General features: G+C 43.2%; 1 protein-coding gene and 1 pseudogene across 3 annotated transcripts; one reads left to right on the top strand and one right to left on the bottom strand.

The window, feature by feature from the left end:
* Window positions 1-265: 265 nt before the first annotated feature.
* On the top strand, window positions 266-22,162 carry TRIM40 (tripartite motif containing 40). Of its 3 annotated transcripts, none has more exons than XM_055264797.2 (7): window positions 266-403; window positions 493-812; window positions 9,512-10,161; window positions 19,057-19,152; window positions 20,129-20,266; window positions 20,577-20,599; window positions 20,782-22,162. In XM_055264797.2, the coding sequence occupies exons 3-7, from the start codon at window positions 9,817-9,819 to the stop codon at window positions 21,035-21,037; spliced, it is 858 nt and encodes a 285-aa protein (XP_055120772.1). In that variant the 5' UTR covers window positions 266-403; window positions 493-812; window positions 9,512-9,816; the 3' UTR covers window positions 21,038-22,162. The 3 variants fall into 3 exon arrangements, with proteins under 3 accessions (XP_055120772.1, XP_063488709.1, XP_055120771.1); XM_063632639.1 differs by having other exon boundaries at window positions 20,042-20,266; XM_055264796.2 differs by lacking the exon at window positions 493-812 and having other exon boundaries at window positions 288-403; window positions 20,042-20,266.
* Window positions 5,525-5,671, bottom strand: LOC129473875 (uncharacterized; annotated as a pseudogene).
* Window positions 22,163-22,549: the final 387 nt, after the last annotated feature.

Raw genomic sequence — 22,549 nt, 5'->3', positions numbered from 1 at the left:
GCAGGCTGAGAAGGGATCCGAAGGAGGCGGTGTGGGGACTGGAGGGGACCGCCTTGGGGTGGGAAGAGGACAGCCCGGCACTGGCTACGGGCCCTGGTGCTGTGATGGGCTTCGTGCGCAGAGAGGCCTGACAGCCTCTGCATCAGTGACTGGGCGAAGAGTGGGGCAGCTCGGACGGCGGTTGGGGAACGTTAGGGAGGTTGGGGCGCGCACCACGGGGTGAGTGCCCAAGAACGCCGGACGCGCGCCCTCACGCCCGGATGACTGGCGGCGTTTTAGAAAAGCTGTATTTGAAAAGCAACCGATTGGGGTGAAGGTGGGGGGAGCGGAATCCTGATTATACTGTCCCAATTTCTGTTGAGGTGGGCTTTTAAAAGAAATCCCAACTCACACATTCGATCAGGTTAGTTACAAGAAAGGCTGGGAGGAGGTGGGGCTGGAAACACCCGAGGGCCCAGATGTCAGTTGGCAACGGTTTTCTGCAAACGACAGAGCGCAAGCCTTGCCCCTGGAATTCTGGAGCAGCCGCAAAGATAGAACTCAAAACGACCCGAGCCCCGGAGCCGCAGCCCCTCGGGACGGTTACGAGCAGAGCTTCCAAGGGGAACGCTGGGCACTGGGCGGGGGCTCTGCTTCTCACCTGTTCCTTCTCTATCCACTGAGCCCTGACACGTAGGACCAGCGCTACTAACAGACTTGTTTTCCGGTTCAGCTCCCCTTAGGGCTCCTGTGGGAAACCGACCCTATCTGGGGAGCCTGTCTGGGCCACTCCCATTGCCGGAGAACTCTCCTGGGGCGGAGAAATGGCCCAGGTTTGTGGGGCTTGAAAGCTTACACAGTGTTGGGCCTTTTCAAGAAAAAGGATGCAGCCGGGCACGGTGGCTCACGCCTGTAATCCCGGTACTTTGGGTGGCCGAGGTGGGTGGATCACAAGGTCAGGAGATCGAGACCATCCTGGCCAACATGGTGAAACCCCGTTTCTACTAAAAATACAAAAAATTAGCTGGGCGTAGTGGCGTGTGCCTGTAATCCCAGCTACTCGGGCGGCTGAGCCGGGAGAATCCCTTGAACCAGGGAGGCGGAGGTTGCAGTGAGGCAGTGAGCCAAGATCGTGCCACTGCACTCAGGCCTGGAGACAGAGCAAGACTCCGTCTCAAATAAAAAATAAAAAAAAAAGGAAAGAAAGAAAAGAAAAAGGACACAGAATTTGACAAAATTAAGAATAAAAGCAAATACGACTTACAATGAGGAAAAGCAATGACAGCAAATGATAAATGTTTTAAAACTGACATATCACAAACATCAAAAAATCCAAAAAAAAGTTTTAATAACTGCTTGAACCACCCCTATATTTTCCCGTTTATATTTTTTGATTCCCTCTTCATTTGACAACACTTTGTAATGTATTTTCCTGGGTGAGAATGAATAATTTGGTATTTCGTCTAGCATAGTTAAGCAAAAAAAAGTTTTATTGAAAGTTTAGAAAAGTTAATATCCATTTCACAATCGTTATTGGTAATAATAGGCAAATTTTTAGTGCTATTAATTTTGGAGAAGCCTCTGTGAAGAGTTTCCTATGTAAGCCTGAGATTTCAGGGCATTTCAAGTTTTCTTGGGCAGTGACTAATCTTAAATACTCTTTTAAGTTGCTAAAAGTCATTGGCCTGTTTTTCGTTAAGTCCTTGTTGTAAAGGTGTAGTATGAAATTGTTTGTAGATGTCAATATTTTATGCCAAAACAACAATTTTTTTAAGTTGTGTTTATGTGGTTCATTCTTCATCAAGTGATTGTCAAACAATCTAGGCATCTATTCTATTAAAAATGTATCCGTTCCCTTCAATAAATTGCTGGTTTTGGCTGGAACCAAATTTTTTTCTTCTTCCAATTCTCTTTTTGATGTCAGAATAACTTCTATTAATTTCATGTGCAAATATGCAAGAGATCATTTTATTTCATGATGTATGTATAATTGTATATGTATAATTAATAAGTATATTCCTAAAGAAGAGAACTTCCATTTTGACTAGGCTTTGATGAGACTGAGCACTACGCTTATAATTTTCTACATCTAGGGGTTAAAAGGATTTATTGGCTTCACTGTCCACAGACTTCTGGTGCCTTATGTCACAGCACACATTCTTCTTGTGACAGATGTCTGACCTTTCACTTTAGTCTCTGATGTCAGGTGAGTTATCTCAGTGGGTGGTGGTTCCTGTAAGCCACTTCTACACTGAGACGGGTAGCAATAACTTGACTGTACATGAAAGTGCTTATGAACCACATGTCCTAGTAAGCTCAAACAATGTAATCCCAACTTAATTTCCCCTTAGCTAGATCCCCCAAATGCTACCTGATACAAGAGAAACTGTGACAGAGGAAAGTTGACATGGAAGGAGACAGTAATCCTAACCGTGGTTAAAATATGTTACTTTTGCAAATTTTACAAAACACTTAGCATGACCATATTGAACACATTGCTTGGAATTCCAGGGTCTTGGAAAGGACCAGTGCAAGGGATGAACTTAATGGCAGAGCTTCCTCTGCACACTTCACGACTGCAACAGGATTGTCCCTGAAGTCTCTCCGCTGGGGTCCCACTTCAGGCTGACTCATACTGTCTGTCTCACTGAACATCACTCTCTGCATTTGCTTACCCTTTTTGATTCTTCCCTGTGCCTCAGTTTGGAGTTGGAAGCTCATAAATTCCCCTATTATAGGGAAGTGGCTGATTGTGTAACCCTATCCTTTTGTTGAAATAGGTGTGTCCAGTTAAGTATTTACTGTAAGCCAGCCCCTCATACACATTCCACTGGGGGTGGATTCATTGCTTTCTACAACCTCGCCATATGTAATGTCCATACTGGTCCATCTGGCTGTGCTTCTCAGGAGCAGCTGTTTTGTAGGACTTGAAATAAGGATTCCTTAACAACCTGGTGAATGCCTAGTAGCCTCAATACATTTCAGACTGTTTTAGTTTTGTTTATTTGGTTTTCGTGTTTTGTGGTGAGAACACTTAAAATCTACTCTGTTAGCAATTTTCAAGAACACAGTGTATCATTACTAACAAATCACCAGAAGGTACAATAGATCTCTTGAAGTATTCCTCCTTGAAGTAACTGAAACTTTGTATCCTTTGACCAACCCATCCCCAGGCCCCCCACGCCCAGACTTTGGTAACCACCATTGTATTAATACTGTCTGCTCCTACGAGTTAACTTTTTTACACTCCGAGTATAAGTGAGGTCATGCTGTATTGGACTTTGTTTCCTCCACGCGATTGGGTGGAATTCAGAGGTTTCTACCAATAATTCGTTGCTTTCACCAGCAGCTCCCAAGGGCTTTGCTGAGTCCCCCATGCCTCCTGAATCTCAGATCTTGAACCCCTGCTCCTCCCCAACCCTGTTTTTCTGAGAACTGCATCATCAAACATAGAGCATAGCACCTTTCCTGTGATTTCTCTAAATTTCCTCTTACTCAAGTCACTGTGCATGATAGATTGACTGCTTGATTCCTGGAAGTCTAGGGATAAAAGGTATTGAGTGCTGGGCTAGAGGACAGGTTTCAGCAGAGGACACAATCTCAGAGCAGACAACTTAACGTTCAATATTAGGCATTTCCGTTCTTAAACATTCCTTCACTATTTCTGCCCAAGACATTTCTCACTGGTAAATTTTCCTCCTTGGTCGCCTGCCTTCTGCAGCCCTGCAGGCTCTGTCTCTCTCCTGGGCCACCCCTCTTCCTCTTACACAGTTTTATGCTCCCCTTCCCTTCTCTCTCCTTCCATCTCCAATCTACATATTTCACGGCTAGCTTTCCACAGCCAGATGTTTCTTGCCCTTAGGAATTACGCTACCAGTTTTTAAGCCACCATTTAAAAAACGAAATATCCCAGTGCCCTGGAGTCTTGGCAACAATGCTCCACCTTCCGGAAGTGAAGAGAAGCGGTGTCCTGTCTTGAGCCAAGAGACAGCTGCCGAAAACAGCTGAATGACCCTATTCATTGCCTGTTCTGGGGAGGGTGGCAGATAATCCAGGCTCAAGGTACATTGAACTTGAGGTGGTGATGGAACATTTAAGAATGCACAGAAGTTTAAACTCAATAGGGATATCAATGCCAAGCTGGCATCGGGCCTCAGGGAGGTTACAGGATCTGCATAGTGCTAACAACTGTGCATCGGTAGAATGGGAATCTGAATCCTGCCACTCTGCCTGTGAAGTCCACGCAGCTCCACCTCACTGCACTAAGATAGAGTAGATCTCCTTTTATGGATGATCAAATAAGTGAGCGGGAACCCAGGAGCCAGTGGAGAGGAGAATTTTAAGGAGGGGGCTGCTGATGATCTAACGTTCGAGTCATCAGTTTGGATGTGAACTGAGAAAATATCGCTGGGATTTGAGTTTAGGACTTAGCTGCAAACCCTTAGAGAGTGGTTTAAGGTGCCTAGCCCTGGGCTAGGCATAGGAGAGTATGGAAAGACATAAAGACATAGTCCTATCCCTCATGGAGCTGAATATGAGCCAAAGACAGGGAAGTTGGCAAAAATCAAGTGGTAATAAATGAGATGGTGATTTAGGAAAGAGAGATCCTTGTAGAACCTGCAGGCCCCTCTGACACCTTTGTGCAAATTAGGATGGATCCGTTCCCTTCCTTGGGGCCACTGCTGCCCTGAGCCAGAGCCCACAGCTTGGCAAGCAACCTGTGGGCTGGGTCTCAGCCCCCATTCATCAGAATGAAGACTGACTTGTTAGGAAAGTTTCATTTAGGAAACTGGGACTTGAGCTGGGCTTCCACTGATGTGAAGGGTTTGGAGCAGCTGTGTGAAAGAGGTAGGCGGTGGGTCTTTTCTGCTGGGAAATGTCAAAACAGAGGCAATTAAGAGTCATAAAGGAGAGGGAGAAGACAAAAATCACCTGACTCTTGGCTCCAGTATTTTTAAAGCAGAAGAAATTAGATAAGATCACTCCTTTAAAACAGTTACTGAGCACCTAATATATTGATGGAGCTATGCTAAATAGGCTGACTCAGGGAAATAAGGACCCTGACAATTGCGCAGTAGTTTGTAGTTTAAGAAGCACATCCATTTCCAGCTATGACATTTCGTCCACTTTCCTGTAAAGGAGGCTGAAGCTGTGGCTGCCCCTGAACATGAAGCTACAAATCTCCACAATTAGGACCATAATCCAGATTCTTTGACTAGTCCAGAATTCCTTTCATTCTGACCATCCTCTTCTTAAACATTTTACAATTTAGGTAATTGTTTAGATAGATGGCACATTTACTGGCTCAAAATTTTAAAAACACAGGGAAAAGTCTCCCTCTTGCCCCTGGTTTCCACACATCTAGTTTCTCTCTCCAGAAGCAACCTTTACTAGTTCATTGATATATTCTTCCAGAGATGTTCTTTGCATAAAAAGCAAATAAGAATGTATTTATTCTTCCCCGATTTATGCAAATAATAGCATATTATATACACTGTTCTGTACCTTGCTTTTAAATTTATTTTTATTTTTTAAAATCAGTAATCTGTGTATCCAAAGCATAAACCAGGCATGGGCATAGACCAGAAGCCAAGCTGGGATAAACAGGGAGTTGCTTTGTTCCTGGCTGATATGAGATGGGCACCATCAAGCTTTTTTTTTTTTTTTTTTTTTTTTTTTCAAGACAGAGTCTGGCTCTGTCATCCAGGCTGGAGTACAGTGGCGCGATCTTGGCTCACTGCAAGCTCCACTTCCCGGGTTCACGCCATTCTCCTACTTCAGCCTCCCGAGTAGCTGGGACTATAGGCACCCACCACCATGCTGGGCTAATGAGACGGGGTTTCACCATGTTAGCCAGGATGGTCTCGATCTCCTGACCTCGTGATCCACCTGTCTCAGCCTCCCAAAGTGTTGAGATTACAGGTGTGAGCCACCATGCCTGGCCAAGCTTTTTTTTTTTTAATGTATCAATTTATGTTGGAAATTATTCCAATAGCAAAAGTTCCCTTCCACATCCCACCCCCTACTAATGGCTGCACAGTGTTCTATTGCATGAATGTAGCTAGTTTATTTAGCTTAACTTCCATTGATGAACATTTGGTTTTTTTCTAAAATTTGAAGCAAATGTTTCTAAAACATTGATGCACTACGTATATGCATATATTATTTCACATATGCATGAGTATACATGTAAAATTTCTAACATCAGAATTGCTGGCTCGGAGAGAATGTACATTTGTAATCTTGGAGGAAATTCTCAAATCCCTCTAAAGGAGGAGTACTAATTGGCATTCCCATCAGCAGTGTATGGGAGTGCCTATTTCCTCACACACTTACCAACATTGTGTTACCAAACGTTTGGATTTCTGTCAATCTGATAGGGAAAAATAGTATGTCAGTGTTATTTTAATTTGTATTTTCTTCATAAGAGTGAGACTGAGTATCTTTTAATATGCTTTAGAGACGTTTGATATTTCTTTTTCGATGAAATGTCTGCTGAGATACCTCTGCCCAATTTTCTTCTCGGTAGTTGATAAATTCTTATTTGTAAGAGCTCTATATAAACGGTAATTAGCCCTTTCATTTTGATGGTAGTTGTAAATATTTTTCTTCTTCCATTGGTATTTGGTCATTTGTCTCTTGACATTGCACTTTTGGTTTTTTTCCCCCCTGCAGGTCTTTTTTAATGTGGTTGAATTTATCTTTCTTTCCTTTTATGGTTTCTACATTTGAAACATTCTCAAGCTACTGCTAGTTAAATACAGTGGATTTCTGCCTCCAAGTTGCTCAATAAGCCAGTAGGAAAATCAAGAAAAGTACCTAAGTAACTAGTAGAAGTTACTATATAACCAATACTGTAAGTTGGTACAGAGTGCTGTTTCTTTATCTGTCTATCCATACATCTAATTATCAAGCTATCTGTCCATCTGTCCATTAACCCATCCATTTATCAAGCTTTTGCTGAATTCTTTCTAAGAGCAAGAAAAGGTATATATAGAGAGATGACATTTTATGGTAATGAAGCCTGTGGGCTGGGATGAGAGACACCCAGATCTGAATCCCAGCTCTATGTTTACACCACTGTGGCCTTGGGCAGGTTACTTAATCTGTCCACATTTTTGTTTCTTATATTATTTCATGAGATATGACAGGAACGTAGATTGTGGAGGGGTCAAGGATTGAAGGTTAAAAAACAGATGTTGTCGGAAATGGCTTAGGAAGAGAACTATAAGTGAGTACAATGCCTAGATTTGTAATTTCAGGTGGTGAAATCTGAATCCTGACAAGGTCAAGAGAGTGGCCACTAGGGTGGGTGGCAAAAGCAAAGGTCATTGGATGTGAGCAGGGCAAGGAACTGAAAGGCCTTGGTGTTAAATGATCATGTACATAGTCTTTGAAATCACCAGGATCATGGTGATTTCACAGCCAGATGAAGGACAAGGTCTGGGAGGATCCTGAGCACGGGAGCTCCTGTCCCCGGTGGAGTGTGGGATGTGCCACCCTCCCAGCGTGTGGATGCACTCACCAACCTGGAATCTCTCCAAACCTCTTTGTTTAGGATCTTACAGAGGTTCCATTATGTAGGTATGATTGATCAAATCACTGGCTGTTGGTGATTAACTCAGTCCCTGGGCTCCTCTCCCCTCCCCAGAGGTCAGAGGTAAGACTGAAAGTTCCAACCGGCCGGGCGTGGTGGCTCACACCTATAATCCCAGCATTTTGGGAGGCCAAGGCAGGCAGGTAACCTGAGGTCAGGAGTTTGAGACCAGCCTGGCCAACATGGTGAAACCCCGTCTGTACTAAAAATACAAAATATTAGCTGGGCATGGTGGTGTGCACCTGTAATCCCAGCTACTCGGGATTACACCTGTAATCCCAGCTACTCTTGCTGAGTCAGGAGAATCGCTTGAACCTGGGAGGCAGAGGTTGCAGTGAGCTGAGATAGTGCCATTGCACTCCAGCTTGGACAACAAGAGTGAAACTCTGTCTCAAAAAAAAAAAAAAAACGAAAGAAAGAAAGAAAGTTCCCACCCTGTAATCACTTGGTTCTTCTGCCAACCAGCCTCCATTCTTCCTCCAAGAGTCACCTCATTAGCATAAACCCTGGTATGGTTGAAAAGGGCTTATTATGAATAATAAAAGATACGCTCATCAGAACATAACTGTGTGGTAAGTTGAGGTGCATCTGGAATTAAGATGATTCAACTTAAAATTTTTGACTTTATGATGGGTTTACTGGGGTATTGAGTACACTTTCACCTTACAATATTTCTGACTTCAGTGAATTCATTGGGACGTAATCCCATCATAAGTTAAGGATAATCTGTTCAAGGGTTTTAGGAGCTCTGTGCCAAGACTAATTTTATACATATACATATATATATATGTATATGTATATATCTCTCACAATATCACACAACCCACAGCAAACAGCAGCAAAGTGGGATTGAGGGAGGAGGCTCTGAAACGAGGTTTTCAACAAGCATCTTGGACCCTTAAAAGTTTCAAGTGACAGCCCTTATTAGTGGCACCCCTTGGGGGCTCCCTCAAACTCAATGCCAAGACTAGCCTGACTGGAGGGAACTTAGACAATGGGGTGGGCAGTTGATATTCCAGCATCTTGAGTGGGTGCCATTGTTCTGTGACACCTGGATCCTGGGGTTCCATAAGCTGGGGTTCTAGGATGTCCATTCTTAGTTGAGTCTCATTTCCTGTCATATCGACGTCAAAGGCCCAAGACCTTCCTCCTCCCCATGAGCAAACAAGCCACGCCCTGCACCAGTCAAAGTCCATCTCACCTTCCAGCTACCCTAGGTAATTTTCCTGGTAATTCAGTGTTTCTAGGAAAGTGTGAGTCTTTCCACCCCCCGCCCTGAGATTTATATGAACACATATGATTGGCATGATTTAAGAACCACTCACCTGCTGGCTATCTTTCCAGGTCTGGAGCCAGAGAAAATGATCTGAAATTGTAGCAGAAGAAATTGAGGTAGGATACTAAGAAAGCTTTTCAGGAGTTGGGCTAGGCAAGAGGTGCAGCTTGAGGGAATGAGAGTGAATCCTCAGTATCTAAGGGAAGTGGCAGGTGGCGGGGGACTTCTTTCTTTGGGTCATCTTTGGTGGTGATTTGACAGGAAGGAACAAAGTGGCTTCAAACATTATACAAGTCTCTGGTCTGTTCTGTGTCCTGTTTTCTTTCTCATTCTTTCAGTGTGGAATCTATATGACCCTGGGAGGGATGTTGGTTGGGAGAATGACCAGCTGATGGAGATGCTGCTATAATGATTGGTGGTAATAATGGGCAGCAGTGAGCCATCTGGTGTGACAGTGTAGGAGAAAACAGTCCAAACTCCTGCCAAACTCTCTCTACTGATGGCAAATCAGAGGAGACTCAAATTGTAAGTTTATAGTGGTCTGGCTTTTGGCCATGACAATGACACCTTGCCCTTTTAATTTGGGGCCCGTACAAATATTCACTGAAAGCTGTCAAGAGGAAAACAGAATTGGTTATTGAATCACTTGCTTCCTCTAGGTGTATGAAAAATAATTTCAAGTTTAACAAATACAAGGAAACCGCAGGGTCCATGTCAAAGCTGATGAGCTATTTCTGAAACTCGTGCAGAATTGCGGTTTGTGTGGTCTATGTCACGGCACCCTTGATGGAGAGTGGGCAATTGCCTGAACTTGGAGGCTGTGTCCTGTCCTCCAGGCTGCTCCAGGGCTGCCTCCTTCCGGCTGGGCCTTCTTATCTGGGACTGTTGAGGGCGACAGGCCTTCCGAAGACCAGTGAAGAAGGAGGCCCTGCAGACAGGAGGCTGACAGGGTAGGAACGAGGCCATGATCGCTTTGCAGAAGGACAACCAGGAGGAGGGTGTCTGCCCCATCTGCCAGGAGAGCCTGAAGGAGGCCGTGAGCACCAACTGCGGACATCTCTTCTGTCGAGTGTGCCTGACACAGCACGTGGAGAAGGCCTCAGTCTCCGGGGTCTTCTGCTGCCCTCTCTGCCGGAAGCCCTGTTCCGAGGAGGTGCTAGGGACAGGCTATATCTGCCCCAACCACCAGAAGAGGGTGTGCAGGTTCTGTGAGGAGAGCAGACTTCTTCTATGTGTGGAATGCCTGGCGTCCCCTGAACACATGTCTCATCATGAACTGACCATTGAAAATGCCCTCAGCCACTATAAGGTAAGCCTGGGTCACCACAGCCAGGCCCTGCCCCACCTCGCTGAGGTGCTGCATCCTACATGTTCATCATGCCTGGCACCTCAGAGTAGCTCAACAATGGACACTTCTCTTTGTTTCTTCTGCTTCATCCTGTTTTGGACCCTTGTCTTTGCTTTTCTGTGTATATTTTGAGGCCGATGTTTCCATGCATTAATGTGAGTCTGTCTAAAAGAGGATATTGTCAGTGTGATGTCAGAGTCCCAGTCTGCTCATCTGTAGAATGGAGTAATTGGACTAACTAATGCAAAACCCTTTCAGGACTAAGACTGTGTGAATTCCTGGTTGATAGTACTAGAAACTTGGCTAGAAACGTAATCAGGTTTTATATACACTAGTAATTATCCTGCAAATATATTAAAACCTGAAAGTTACTACATAATTTTTTCTCTCTTTCTCTTCCTTCTGCATTTGTCTTTTCTTTCCTTTTCCTTACTTTGCTATGGCAATTATTTTATCTTATTCTGTTAAATTTTCTATCATAAAAATTACTTGCTGTAGGCAATAAATTCAGAAAGCACTGAAAGGTATAAAGTCAAGACTAAAAACTTGTCTTCCTTTCTCCCTCCATTCATAGTCCTCAGAGGTAACCATTGTTTGATTTTTGTACATCCTTCCAAAAAATGTGTGTGTTTATGAATGCACTCACACACACACACACACACACACACCCTCAAAGGATTCTCTCTGTATTTTTTTCTGTAACTCATTTTTGTTATCTAAAAGTATGGCTTGGACATTTTCTCATCAGCATGTATAGATCTTCTGAATGATTTTCAACAACTGTGTGGTATTAAATTCTATGAATGTACCATAAATTGGCAGACATTGGGTTATTTCCAAGCTATTGTTTTGTTTTAAGATTACACAGAATGTTCTAATGAATATCCTTCAACGTATGTATTGCAGGACCTAGAATATCCAAGATATATTTTGGTGAGAGCATAAGGTAGAAATCTAACTTTAGTTTTTCCAAGTTATAATCAATTTGTCCTATCAACATTTATTGAATGATTCATATAGTTTCCCCACTGATTTGAATGCCAATGTCATAATACACCATATATGCATATTTTCTTGCATATTTCCTTGATTCTCTGTTCTGTTCTACTCTGTCTATGCTTGCCTATAAGCCAAGGTATTTTAGAGATTTTATCCTTACCATATATTTTAGTGTCAGGTATTTTGATAGAATCCTCACAATACTCTTATTTTTCAGAATTTGTGCAGATATTTGTATATCTTTATTTTGCCAATTAGCTTTAGAATTATTTTTATCAACCTTTCCCCTGACCGCATTCCAGTTAGTATTTGACTGGACAATTGACAATATTTTCACATGGCATCCTCCTATCCAATAGTGAAGGCTGAACTTCCAAAGCTGAGGTAGCTTTGAGATACTTGATTTTTGGAAAACATGTTATGATACAGAATGAGAAAGTGGGGAGTCCAGATTAAAAGTGACTACAGAAAGGTAGAGAAATAATTGAAAAAGCCAGAGGCAAAGTTCTATTTGGTTCTAACATCATTCCCTCTAGGTGTAATGTCCACAGGAGAGTGGGGAGGGATTCCTCACCTGCCGATGAAGCAGCGTAAGTTGGAGAAATTTATTTCCTCACTAAATGATTTTTTCACGTCTGTCCTTTGTGTTAGATGTCATGCTAGGCATTGTAGAAAGTACAAAGATGATTCATAATTCTTGTTTCAAATCTGTCTTTAAATAATGACAAGAAAGCTAAAACAAATAAATAACGATGACACTTGTTCATTAAGTAAAAACTTAGTAAGATCCTGCTGTGTGTAAGAAACTGCAGTATGTGCTAGGAATCTATGAAGACAGATGCCATTCCTTCTGCCAGGAGTTTGCAGTGTAGTAAGGGAGACACAAATAAGTAATCAAAGAATTGTAACTTTTTTTTTTCTTTTTTTTGAGACGGAGTCTCACTCTGTCACCCAGGCTGGAGTGCAGTGGCATGATCTCGGCTCACTGCAACCTCGGCCTCCCAGGTTCAAGCGATTCTTTGCCTCAGCTTCCCGAGTAGCTGGGATTACAGGCACCCACCACCAGGCCCAGCTAATTTTTGTATTTTTAGTAGAAACGGAGTTTCACCATCTTGGCAAGGCTGGTCTTGAACTCCTGACCTCATGATCCATCTGCCTTGGCCTCCCAAAAGAACTGTAACTTTTTATTAGTTAGGAAGAAAATAAACAAGGGTCTGGGATGAACAGTAATGGGTGGCCCATGTCCATTTGGTCAGTGAGGGCCTCATAGAGGAAGTGACCTTGAAGCTGAGGGCTGGCAGAAGAGAAATCAACCTGCAAAGACAGGGGGTAGGGAGTGCATGCAGATGCCCACACCTGAGAAGTCTTGTTATATTTGAAGAATTTATCATTACAGTTTGAATCGACAGGACTTACTGACAGATTAGAAGTGGGTTCTTTGTAAGAAAAAAACAACCCCATCAAAAAGTGGGCAAAGGATATGAACAGACACTTCTCAAAAGAAGACATTTATGCAACCAACAAACATATGAAAAAATGCTCATCATCACTGGTCTTTAGAGAAATGCAGATCAAAACCACAATGAGATACCATCTCATGCCAGTTAGAATGGCAATCATTAAAAAGTCAGTAAACAACAGATTCTGGAGATGAAGTGGAGAAATAGGAATGCTTTTACACTGTTGGTGGGAGTGTAAATTAGTTCAACCATTGTGGAAGACAGTGTGGCGATTCCTCAAGGATCTAAAACCAGAAATACCATTTGACCCAGCAATCCCATTACTGGGTATATATCCAAAGGATTATAAATCATCCTACTATAAAGACACATGCACACGTATGTTTACTGTGGCATGGTTCACAATAGCAAAGACTTGGAGCCAACCCAAATGCCCATCAACGATAGAATGGATAAAGAAAATATGGCACATATACACCATGGAATACTATGCAGCCATAAAAACGGACAAGTTCACGTCCTTTGCAGGGACATGGATGAAGGTGGAAACCATCATTCTCAGCAAACTAACATAAGAACAGAAAACCAAACGCCACATGTTCTCACTCGTAAGTGGAAGTTGAACAATGAGAACACATGGCCACAGGGAGGGGAACATCACACACTGGGGCCTGTGAGGGGATGGGGGGCTAGGGGAGGGATAGCATTAGGAGAAATACCTAACGTAGATGACGGGTTGATGGATGCAGCAAACCACCATGGCAAGCGTATACCTATGTAACAAACCTGCATGTTCTGCACATGTGCCCCAGAACTTAAAGTATACATATAACAAAAAAGTAGGTGGAAGGAAGGAGGAAGGTCAAAGATGACTTCATGAGTTTCTGGTTTGAGAAACTGAATAGATGATGTGAAAGATAAGAACTTGGTAGAACAGGTTTGAATGCAACACCAGGAGTTTCATTTAGACAAGTTGAGTCCAAGTTGAGACACATTACATATGCAGCTGGATCACAAATTTAGATCTCCAGAGTCGTATTCCTAGAACCTAGAACAAAGATCCATCAGGACAAAGACAATATTTAAATCCAAGAAAAGTGGGCATGGTGGCTCATACCTGTAGTCCCAGCACTTTGGGAGGCCAAAGTCGGAGGATCACTTGAGCCTAGGAGTTCAAGACCAGCTTAAGCAACACAATGAGATACTATCTCTAGAACAACAACAACAACAACAAAGTGAAATTAACAGGATTTTAGAAAAAGAACGTGACAATTTGGGGCTGGGTGCAGTGGCTCACGCCTGTAGTCCCAGCTACTTGGAAGGTTGAGGTAGGATTGCTTGAGCCCAAGAGAGTGAGACTGGAGTGAGCTGTGATTGTACCACTGCACTGCAGCCAGGAAGACAGAGCAAGACCCTGTCTCAAACAAAGAAACAAACAACCAAGAAACCAAGGAAATTGATGTAATTGCCTCAAAAGAGGCTAGACAGAAAAGAAGTTTTGGGGTAAGGTTCTGGGAAAGGCAGTCATTTAAATGTAGGCAGAAGAGGACCCAGCAAAGGAGACAGGATGAGTTGCCAGAAAGGCAGGAGAAAAACAAGGGGAATGGTGTCCCAGTTGCTAAGAGAGAAGGGTATTTTAAGAGATTTTAATAGATTGCACTGAACGATGCTAACACTTCAGTAAGACGGTGGCAGAGGCATGACAGCTGGGTTGGGAGGAAGCACACTTCTTCCATAGTAATAGCAGGGAACAGGAGAAGGTGTCTGCAAGCCTATGTAGTTTTGCAGTTTTGGAAATCCAGGTTTTGTTCTGGTTTTTATTTTCTCATAGTATGTGAGGAAGGAACATCAGCAGTATGGGTGGGATCAGGATGGATGTGAAAGGTTTGAAAAGAAACAAGATGGTGTGATGCAGTGTGGGAGAGCGCTTACAAGAGAAACTATGTAGGGTTGGCAGAGAGTATGTAGCACCAATTTGAGGTCTGAAATGTTTAACATGTTTCAGGAGGCTGCCTGAGGACAGACAGCAAACAAGAAGGTGATGGTACATTTTACCATGGATAAGGAGTTGTCTGAAAAGTAATACAGAGAGGGAGGGTAAGGGAGTTGAGTGTATTTCTGAAGAAGTGATTATAATTGTGGACCCTATGTGTACTCATGGATATTGATAGCATACTTTTGAAATTAAGGAGGTTTTTTTTGACTGATTTTTGCACCATATCTCTATTTATTTGAATTAAACTTTGTAGGTTAAGTATTGTAAATTATGTTCTTTTAAAAGAATCATATAATTCCTGACTGTACTCTAAAAAGACCAAAAAATTTATAAAATCTACAAATTCTTATTTGTATACCTGTTTCCTCACTGACCAACCAATGTCAGTGTCAATCACTTTAATGTGTTTTGCTGGTTTAGTAAGTGTGTGACAGTGATGTACGTTGTTTTACTTTGCTTGATTATGAATGCTAGTAGTGGTGAGGCTTTTATCCATGAAGACTCGCTGTCTGCATTTTCCCCTAGAATCAGGGCATAAATTCTACATGATTGCATCAAAGTAGTTTATCTTTTGGATAATGAGCTCCATTAGTTGTGTTTAACCTACATTCTTTTATTCTGTTATTTCTTCTTAATTATATTTTTGGGCAAAATTTTAGAAATTTGTATTTAAATTGACTCTATTCTTTTTCATAATATAATCTCCATGTCTTAAATATACAGACATTTGTTTAATATGAATGTGCTGCTCTGTTTTATTTTTAAAGGTTTATTAATTCCTGGCTTACTTGGAATTTCATATAGTATGTTGTGTGAAGGATGACTCCATGCTAATTTTTCTTTATTCTGGTATCCAGTTGTTCCCAAAATATTTATATAATAGTGAATCCTTTCCACATTTACATGTTGTTTCTCACTTGACATCAATTAAGTTCTCATGATGGGCTGTTTTTTTTTTTTACTGTAGTCCATTGATTATTAGTTCTGTTATTATTATTATAGTTTTGATACATGTTACTTTATGGTTTATTTTTAAATCTAGCAGAATTTTTGCCATTTAATAATTTTTATTACCTGTTATTTTTGCTAACTGTCATTTAAGATGAGTGCTTTTTTATGATGTTTCTAAATTTTATAGAGCATTCCATAAGATTTTAATGGTTATTGCATTAAATTTGTTGATTACTTTAAGAATCATGACTTTTGGGGGTTTAGTTAGTCTTCTCAACCAGTACCAAGATATATCACTAACGGCTTTCCACTATGTATCTGAATCAGATATTAAATTGTCTTTACTGAAACCTCACGTGCCCTGACTCTATTGAGGGTAGCTATGTATTTTGTAACTTTTTTTTTGACAATTTTTACTTGTAGATTCAAATGAGGTTCTTTGCTGAGCTCATGTATTTACTCATACATTTTTTTAAATTTTCTGACATTTTCTAGATCATAATCATGTGAGTGATGTTGTTTTTAATCCATATTTTTGGACACAGTTCTGTAAGGAGCATGCATTTTGAAAGCTATCAATTTTTCTTTCTTTTTTTTTCAGTGTCAGGGATAGGTACTTTTTGTCTGTTAACCACTTTTCTTTTGTACATTGTGTTAGCAAGTTGTTTGAGAACAAATTTAATGCCCTTCTTTAGTCAGATTTTAAAAATTTAATATGATTTAATCTGAATGTCTGACAGAATTTAAAATATTCGGCCGGGCGTGGTGGCTCACGCTTGTAATCCCAGCACTTTGGGAGGCCGAGGCGGGCGGATCACAAGGTCAGGAGATCGAGACGACGGTGAAACCCTGTCTCTACTAAAAATACAAAAAATTAGCCGGGCACGGTGGCGGGCGCCTGTAGTCCCAGCTACTCGGAGAGGCTGAGGCAGGAGAATGGCGTGAACCCGGGAGGCGGAGCTTGCAGTGAGCCGAGATCACGCCACTGCACTCCAGCCTGGGCAACAGAGCAAGACTCCGTCTCAAAAAAAAAAAAAAAAAAAAAAGAATTTAAAATATTCATTTAGACAAGACAGGTCTTCGACTATTTTCTAGATTTCAACTTGTCTTTTTTTCTCTAAGGAATATTTTGGTAGGTGAAAGTGTATAGAATTTGGCTTTTCAATTCTAATGAGTGTTGTGTCTTATTTATATGATATGCACCCATTAAATATTTTAACGCAAAAATTGATGAAAAAGTATTTTTTAGAAACAGAGGACTTTACCTTACTCATTTTGAATATTGTAAGCAATATGCCTGTATTATCTTCAGTTGTTCTATGCCTTTATCTTTATTGCTGTAATCTTTGCCTTCTTTTTTTCATTTACACAATGTCTGTAGTTGGCTTTATTAAATTTTAAACTGTCAGATGATAGGACTGTGGCTTTTTGAACTGGACCTTAATAGGCCTGACTTTGACAGGCAGAAAAATAAAGCATTCCTGACAGAGAGAAGTAAAAGATAGGCCATGAGGAGGTGTGGCTGCATGGGTGTGTTCGGGAAGCAGAGAGCAATGTTGTGTGCTGGTGAAGAGAGTTCAGAGCGAGGAGAGACAGAATCCCGGACAACGTCAATTGGGGCTGGGTCCTGGGGCACCTTGGATGCTGGGTGAAGGAGTTTGGGCTTATCTTTGTTGCTGAGAAGCCATTTTGAAGGAAGGAGTAACATCAACAAAGGTGAAATATGACAGATTTCAAGCTGAATGGCAGGCAGAATGGCAGTCCCAATGTCAGAAATATGAAGGTCAAAACGAGTGGACTGCAGAAGAGGGTGGGGAACTGGGCAGCATGTTTGATTCTACCATATCGATTTTGAGCTGCCAACAGGGCAGTAGGCAGTACTTAGCTCTCACTTGGAAGCATGAGATAGATTGCTAGGAAAAAAGATTTGGTTTTGGAATTCCAAGATCTGAAGCCTCCCGAAAGGAAAGCTAAGGGCATAGTTTGAGATAAAAAAGGGTTGAGGAGCCAACTTCAAGGCTCCTTTTTACAGGAAAAATGAAGAGGCAAAGAAGCAGTGGCAGAAGGCACAGGTGTAGGAAGGATGGGGTGGAGAGGAGGTGCAGAAAGGCACCTGCGGATTTCATGGCTGGAGATCCCAGGTGACCTTGGAGAGAGAGGTTTCAAAGGAGTAATGAGAAACAAGGCGGCTGGCTGAGGAATGACGGCAATGAGGAGGTGAAGATAGCCACAGCAAACAACTTGACTGTGAGGGCAGCAAGTGAGTAGATGCGAGGGGTGAAGGCTGTTTGTGCTTTTCAGGACCTGAACTCTTGTGCTCACACAAACAATTCCACACCAACCCAGCCTGCCACCTTCTTCAGCGAGACTCATGAGCAACATCCATGGTGCCCATTTATTACCTCCCACTCCTATGACCTTTTTATTTCCCCTCTGCTGGGAAATGCCTGCAGGAAACACCCAGTGACGTGACACATTTTTAGTAACTTCGTGGTGCCATCACTGTCTTCTCTGCTTACTGCAGCTTTCTGTTCACCAAATGCCCTTGCTGACCCCTCACACACACAGTCCTTTGACCTTGATTTCACCAGCAAATTCTCAGGCTGGGAAGAACTTTCGGTTGTCTTCACCATCCCCTGACTTCTACCTGTATATCTCCAAAATCTCCTCAAAAAAGATATTTAAAAAAAATTCTGAAGTGGGAAAGATTTAGTGAAACACACTTTTCAGCTAATAGCGCATCCTGATCTTTAGTTCACAGATCTCTTCTCGTTTTGTTTTATTTTATTATTCACCCTCCAACCGCCCCCCTGAACCATGGGCAGCCATTTAAAGCATTTGTTGTTATTTTTGCTTCTCTTATAGGTCATCAAAAACCTGAAAGCAAAATTTTTTTAGAAACTCAAATCATTCATTATCTCCATAGCTTCAAGGACAGTGACACATCCAGATACTAAGATCGAGAGAGAAGGCACTGCCTACCTGGGCTATGAGTTTGTACCTAGTAAAGGGCTCTCTCTTGTCACTCATCCTGGTGAGGACCAGGGAGCAGTGGTAGCAGAGGGTTGCCATCTCCTCTTTAAGGCAATTCCCTCCATACTGGCTTCACGTGTTAATGTAAAATAGTAAGAAGTGCTAGAAGACTGTCATATAACTTTTATACGTTGAGAGAAAGCACCCTGAAGTCAAGTAGAAATGGTTCTGTTGCTATTATTTTTTCTGTACTTCTAAGACTGTAAAAAAATTACCCATTACTATTTCCCCATTATCCAATAAATAAACTCTCAAGTCCCTTACTCCAACCATGATGCTCCAAAAGCATTTTTTTGTAGGCAGAATTTTACATTAGTTGCATCCTGGGATCAAGCCCCCTACCGTGTTCCATTGACTCCTCCCAGTGGGTGCCCTCCTCACTCCCAGTCTGACAAGCAGGTGTGTCTGTCTCTTTAGGAACGACTCAATCGCCGGAGCAGGAAGCTCAGAAAAGACATTGCTGAACTTCAGCGGCTCAAGGCTCAGCAGGAGAAGAAACTGCAGGCTCTGCAGGTGGGTTTTTCAGGCTCCTGGGAAGGACTCCCTGGAGTGTTCTCAGGGGCCCTTAACTGTTCTGGACATCTGTCTGTCCCTGGAGCAGCCTGATGTGGGCAGATGGTCATGGAGGCTGAAAACCTGGGTGTTGGCCTTGGAGTCAAAGTTTGCTGGCTGAGTGACCTACGCAAGTTAAGCCCTCTGATCTTTATGTGACTTACATGTTAAATGAGAACCAGTCCTGCTCTACCTGGATCACAGTAAGGATAAAGGAGACCAGTGTCTCATCAACTGAAAATTACTACACAAGCCATAGGCCTCTGTTTCTTCTTTTTTTTTTTTTTTTTTTTTGAGATAGAGTCTCGCTCTGTCGCTCAGGCTGGAGTGCAATGGCACAATCTCGGCTCACTGCAAGCTCCGCTTCCCAGGATCATGCCATTCTCCTGCCTCAGCCTCCCAAGTAGCTGGGACTACAGGCACCCGCCACCATGCCCAGCTAATTTTTTCTATTTTTTAGTAGAGATGGGGTTTCACCATGTTAGCCAGGATGGTCTCGATCTCCTGACCTCGTGATCCGCCCGCCTTGGCCTCCCAAAGTGCTGGGATTACAGGCGTGAGCCACCGTGCCCGGCCGCCATAGGCCTCCATTTCTGTCTCTGACAGTCTACCTTTCTATTCCTCTTGGTCACATGGCATCTGTAGATATTCAGAGAGTGAGGTGGAAAGGTGAGGTGTCCCTGCCTTTATGAGAATCACAGCTGCTTCTGCAATACCTGTGACACACAGAGGCAACACCATGATGGCAAGAGGATCGAGGAATCAGCATTCCTGCTCAGACATTCAGAGACTGTGAGGGGCCAGGAGGGAGCCCCCTGACACTGAGTCTTAGGGAGCCCCTTTCCTGTAGTTTCAGGTAGACCATAGGAACCACAGGCTGGAGGCTGGGCTGGAGAGCCAGCACCAAACCAGGGAACAACTGGATGCCCTCCCTCAGCAGTGGCTGGGCCAGCTGGAGCACGTGCCAGCAGAAGTGGCCAGAATCCTTGACATCTCCAGGGCAGTAACACAGCTCAGCAGCCTGGTCATTGATCTGGAGAGGACGGCCAAGGAATTAGACACCAACACACTGAAGGTGCATACCCTGAGGCCTCCCTCAAGGGCTGGGATTCTCCCTGATAGTAGGCAGCCCATCTGCATCACCCTTCTGGGAGGTGTAAGAGGGAGGGGCCCGTGTGATATGTGGTGACTTGTGATAGATGTGGCTTGTTCCAGGCTACAGAGTGCTGCTGCAGCAGAATGGGCACAGTAGAGGGGTATTGCTATGTTCCCCCAGTTCTCAAGGTGGCACCCCAGAGTGGCCTCCCAGAGTGAATTGGGAAAGGAATTTGGAGGTGATAGGAACCTGAGAACCAATTATGATTCTCACTTTTTCTCTCTCCTAGAATGCTGGTGACTTACTGAGCAGGTACGAGCTGTCCCTTCTTCTTTCCCACATGTGCATATAAACCCACACAACACAGACATGCACAGAGGTCAAGGAGACCCACTGCTCCATTAGCTTTTGTATCTTCATGCTACATGGCCAGTGGAAGAGCCAATGGAATATATGAATACATATTAATCTATGAAGGATTTCTTTGTTTCTAGGAGTGCTCCACAGAAATTAGAGGTTATTTATCCCCAGTTGGAGAAAGGAGTCAGTGAATTGCTTCTTCAGCCACCCTCAGAAGCTCTGACCTGTTCATCCCTGGGACACCTCACTTCAGGCTCACCTCAGCCTCCTCTCTCTCCTTCCTCCAACCTGTCCAGGCCCCCATTAGATCTACCCAGTGCATCTTCGGGCCTGCCAGCGCCTGAACGTGTCACCATTTCTTCATGTCTACAGTCATCGTCCGATGCCTGACCCTCTGACTCTTGGACAATAGCCAGCCTCCTTCCAGGACAGGCTCATGCTTGGGGCTGCCACTGTGGAGGTTGGGGCCCATGGTCTCCAGGAGCATTTGTGAAATCTCCATTTTGCCTGTGAACTGATGGTAGTGCCCATCTCTCACAATCTCATTAAAATAGTATCCTCCAAGCCTCTGAATGGCCTGAGCTTATCAGCAGTGACGCCACCTCACATGTGGAGCCCAGCTGAGCTCCTGCAGTACTTGTTGTCTGTACCACTCACCTGACACTTATTTATTATTGTTGTGGAAGACAGACTCAAAGCCTCCCTTCCTGATCCTCACCTCTTGGAATTCATGCCCTTGTTTGGTCCCCTCCCCTTGAGTGTAAGTGGGATCTATGACTTGCTTCTAATCAACAGAACAAGGCAAAGGTGATAGGGTGTGAATCTGGCAACTGTGTTGCATTGTATAGAACTCCTCCTTGCTGGCAGACCCATTTAGAGCCCCTCCTAGGAGCCAAGAGCAGCCTCCAGCCAACAACAAGCAGAGGCCCTCAGTCTTGTGGCTGCAAGGACCTGAATTCTGCCAACAACCTGAGTGAGCTTGGAAGCAGATTCTTCCCCAGCTGAGCCGGATGAGAACCTAGTCCAGCCAACACCTTGATTATAGTCTTGTGAGTACCTAAGCTGAGGACCCAGTGAAGCTGTGCCAAAATTTCTCACCCACAGAAATAGTGCAACAATACATGTGTGTGTGTGTTTTTGTTTTTTGTTTTTGTTTTTGAGATGGAGTCTCACTCTGTCGCCCAGGCTGAAGTGCGGTGGTGCAATGTTGGCTCACTGCAACCTCTGTCTCCTAGGTTCAAGCAATTCTCCTGCCTCAGCCTCCCTAGTAGCTGGGATTATAGGCACCTGCCACCACACCAGCTAATTTTTTGTGTTTTTAGTAGAGACTGGGTTTCACCATGTTGGCCAGGCTGGCCTTGAACTTCTGACCTCAGGTGATCCACCCACCTTGGCCTCCCAAAATGCTGGGATTACAGGCGTGAGCCACCGAGCCTGGCCATCTGTTGTTTTAAGGCAGTAAATTTGTGGTAATTTTTATAGAGTAATGGACAATGAATACAATTGTATATTAGTCATTTTTGTATAAGCCTCACTTCTTTGGGTGAGCAGGGATCATACTCTGTGTGTGTCCTCATGTCTAGAACAGTGTCCGGCTCATAGTTCGTGTCCAATAAAATTTTAAATGTATGTATAAATGAATTAATAAGAAAGCATAAGGGCTCTTCTCAATCCTCTGATTAAAAGGAGCCATCAATTACCTTTTAATCAGTATTTATTGAGCCCTTGCCAAAGTAGTCAATACCACACTGAGAGGTATAAGGAATAAAACATGGCCACAAGAATAAAACAAGCCACGTGGTGGTGCAAAGAATGAAAACTACAGGGTCAGACTTGAGTTTAGGTCTCGGTCCTGACACCTAATGCCTCTGTAACCTTGGGCAAATTACTTAGCCTATCTGA

This window comes from Symphalangus syndactylus, chromosome 23, assembly GCF_028878055.3.
Source record: "Symphalangus syndactylus isolate Jambi chromosome 23, NHGRI_mSymSyn1-v2.1_pri, whole genome shotgun sequence".
Taxonomy (NCBI): Eukaryota; Metazoa; Chordata; class Mammalia; order Primates; family Hylobatidae; genus Symphalangus; species Symphalangus syndactylus.
This window is presented reverse-complemented; position numbering and strand designations above follow the sequence as displayed.

What these genes read in the sequence shown, in the direction of transcription:
- TRIM40 (XM_063632639.1), top strand. Translation starts at nt 9,817, where the DNA reads ATGATCGCTTTGCAGAAGGACAACCAGGAGGAGGGTGTCTGCCCCATC. An exon ending in ATGCCCTCAGCCACTATAAG is followed by an intron (nt 10,162 to 19,056) that starts GTAAGCCTGGGT and finishes CTGTCTCTTTAG; the next exon opens with GAACGACTCAATCGCCGGAG. An exon ending in GCTGGTGACTTACTGAGCAG is followed by an intron (nt 20,600 to 20,781) that starts GTACGAGCTGTC and finishes CTTTGTTTCTAG; the next exon opens with GAGTGCTCCACAGAAATTAG.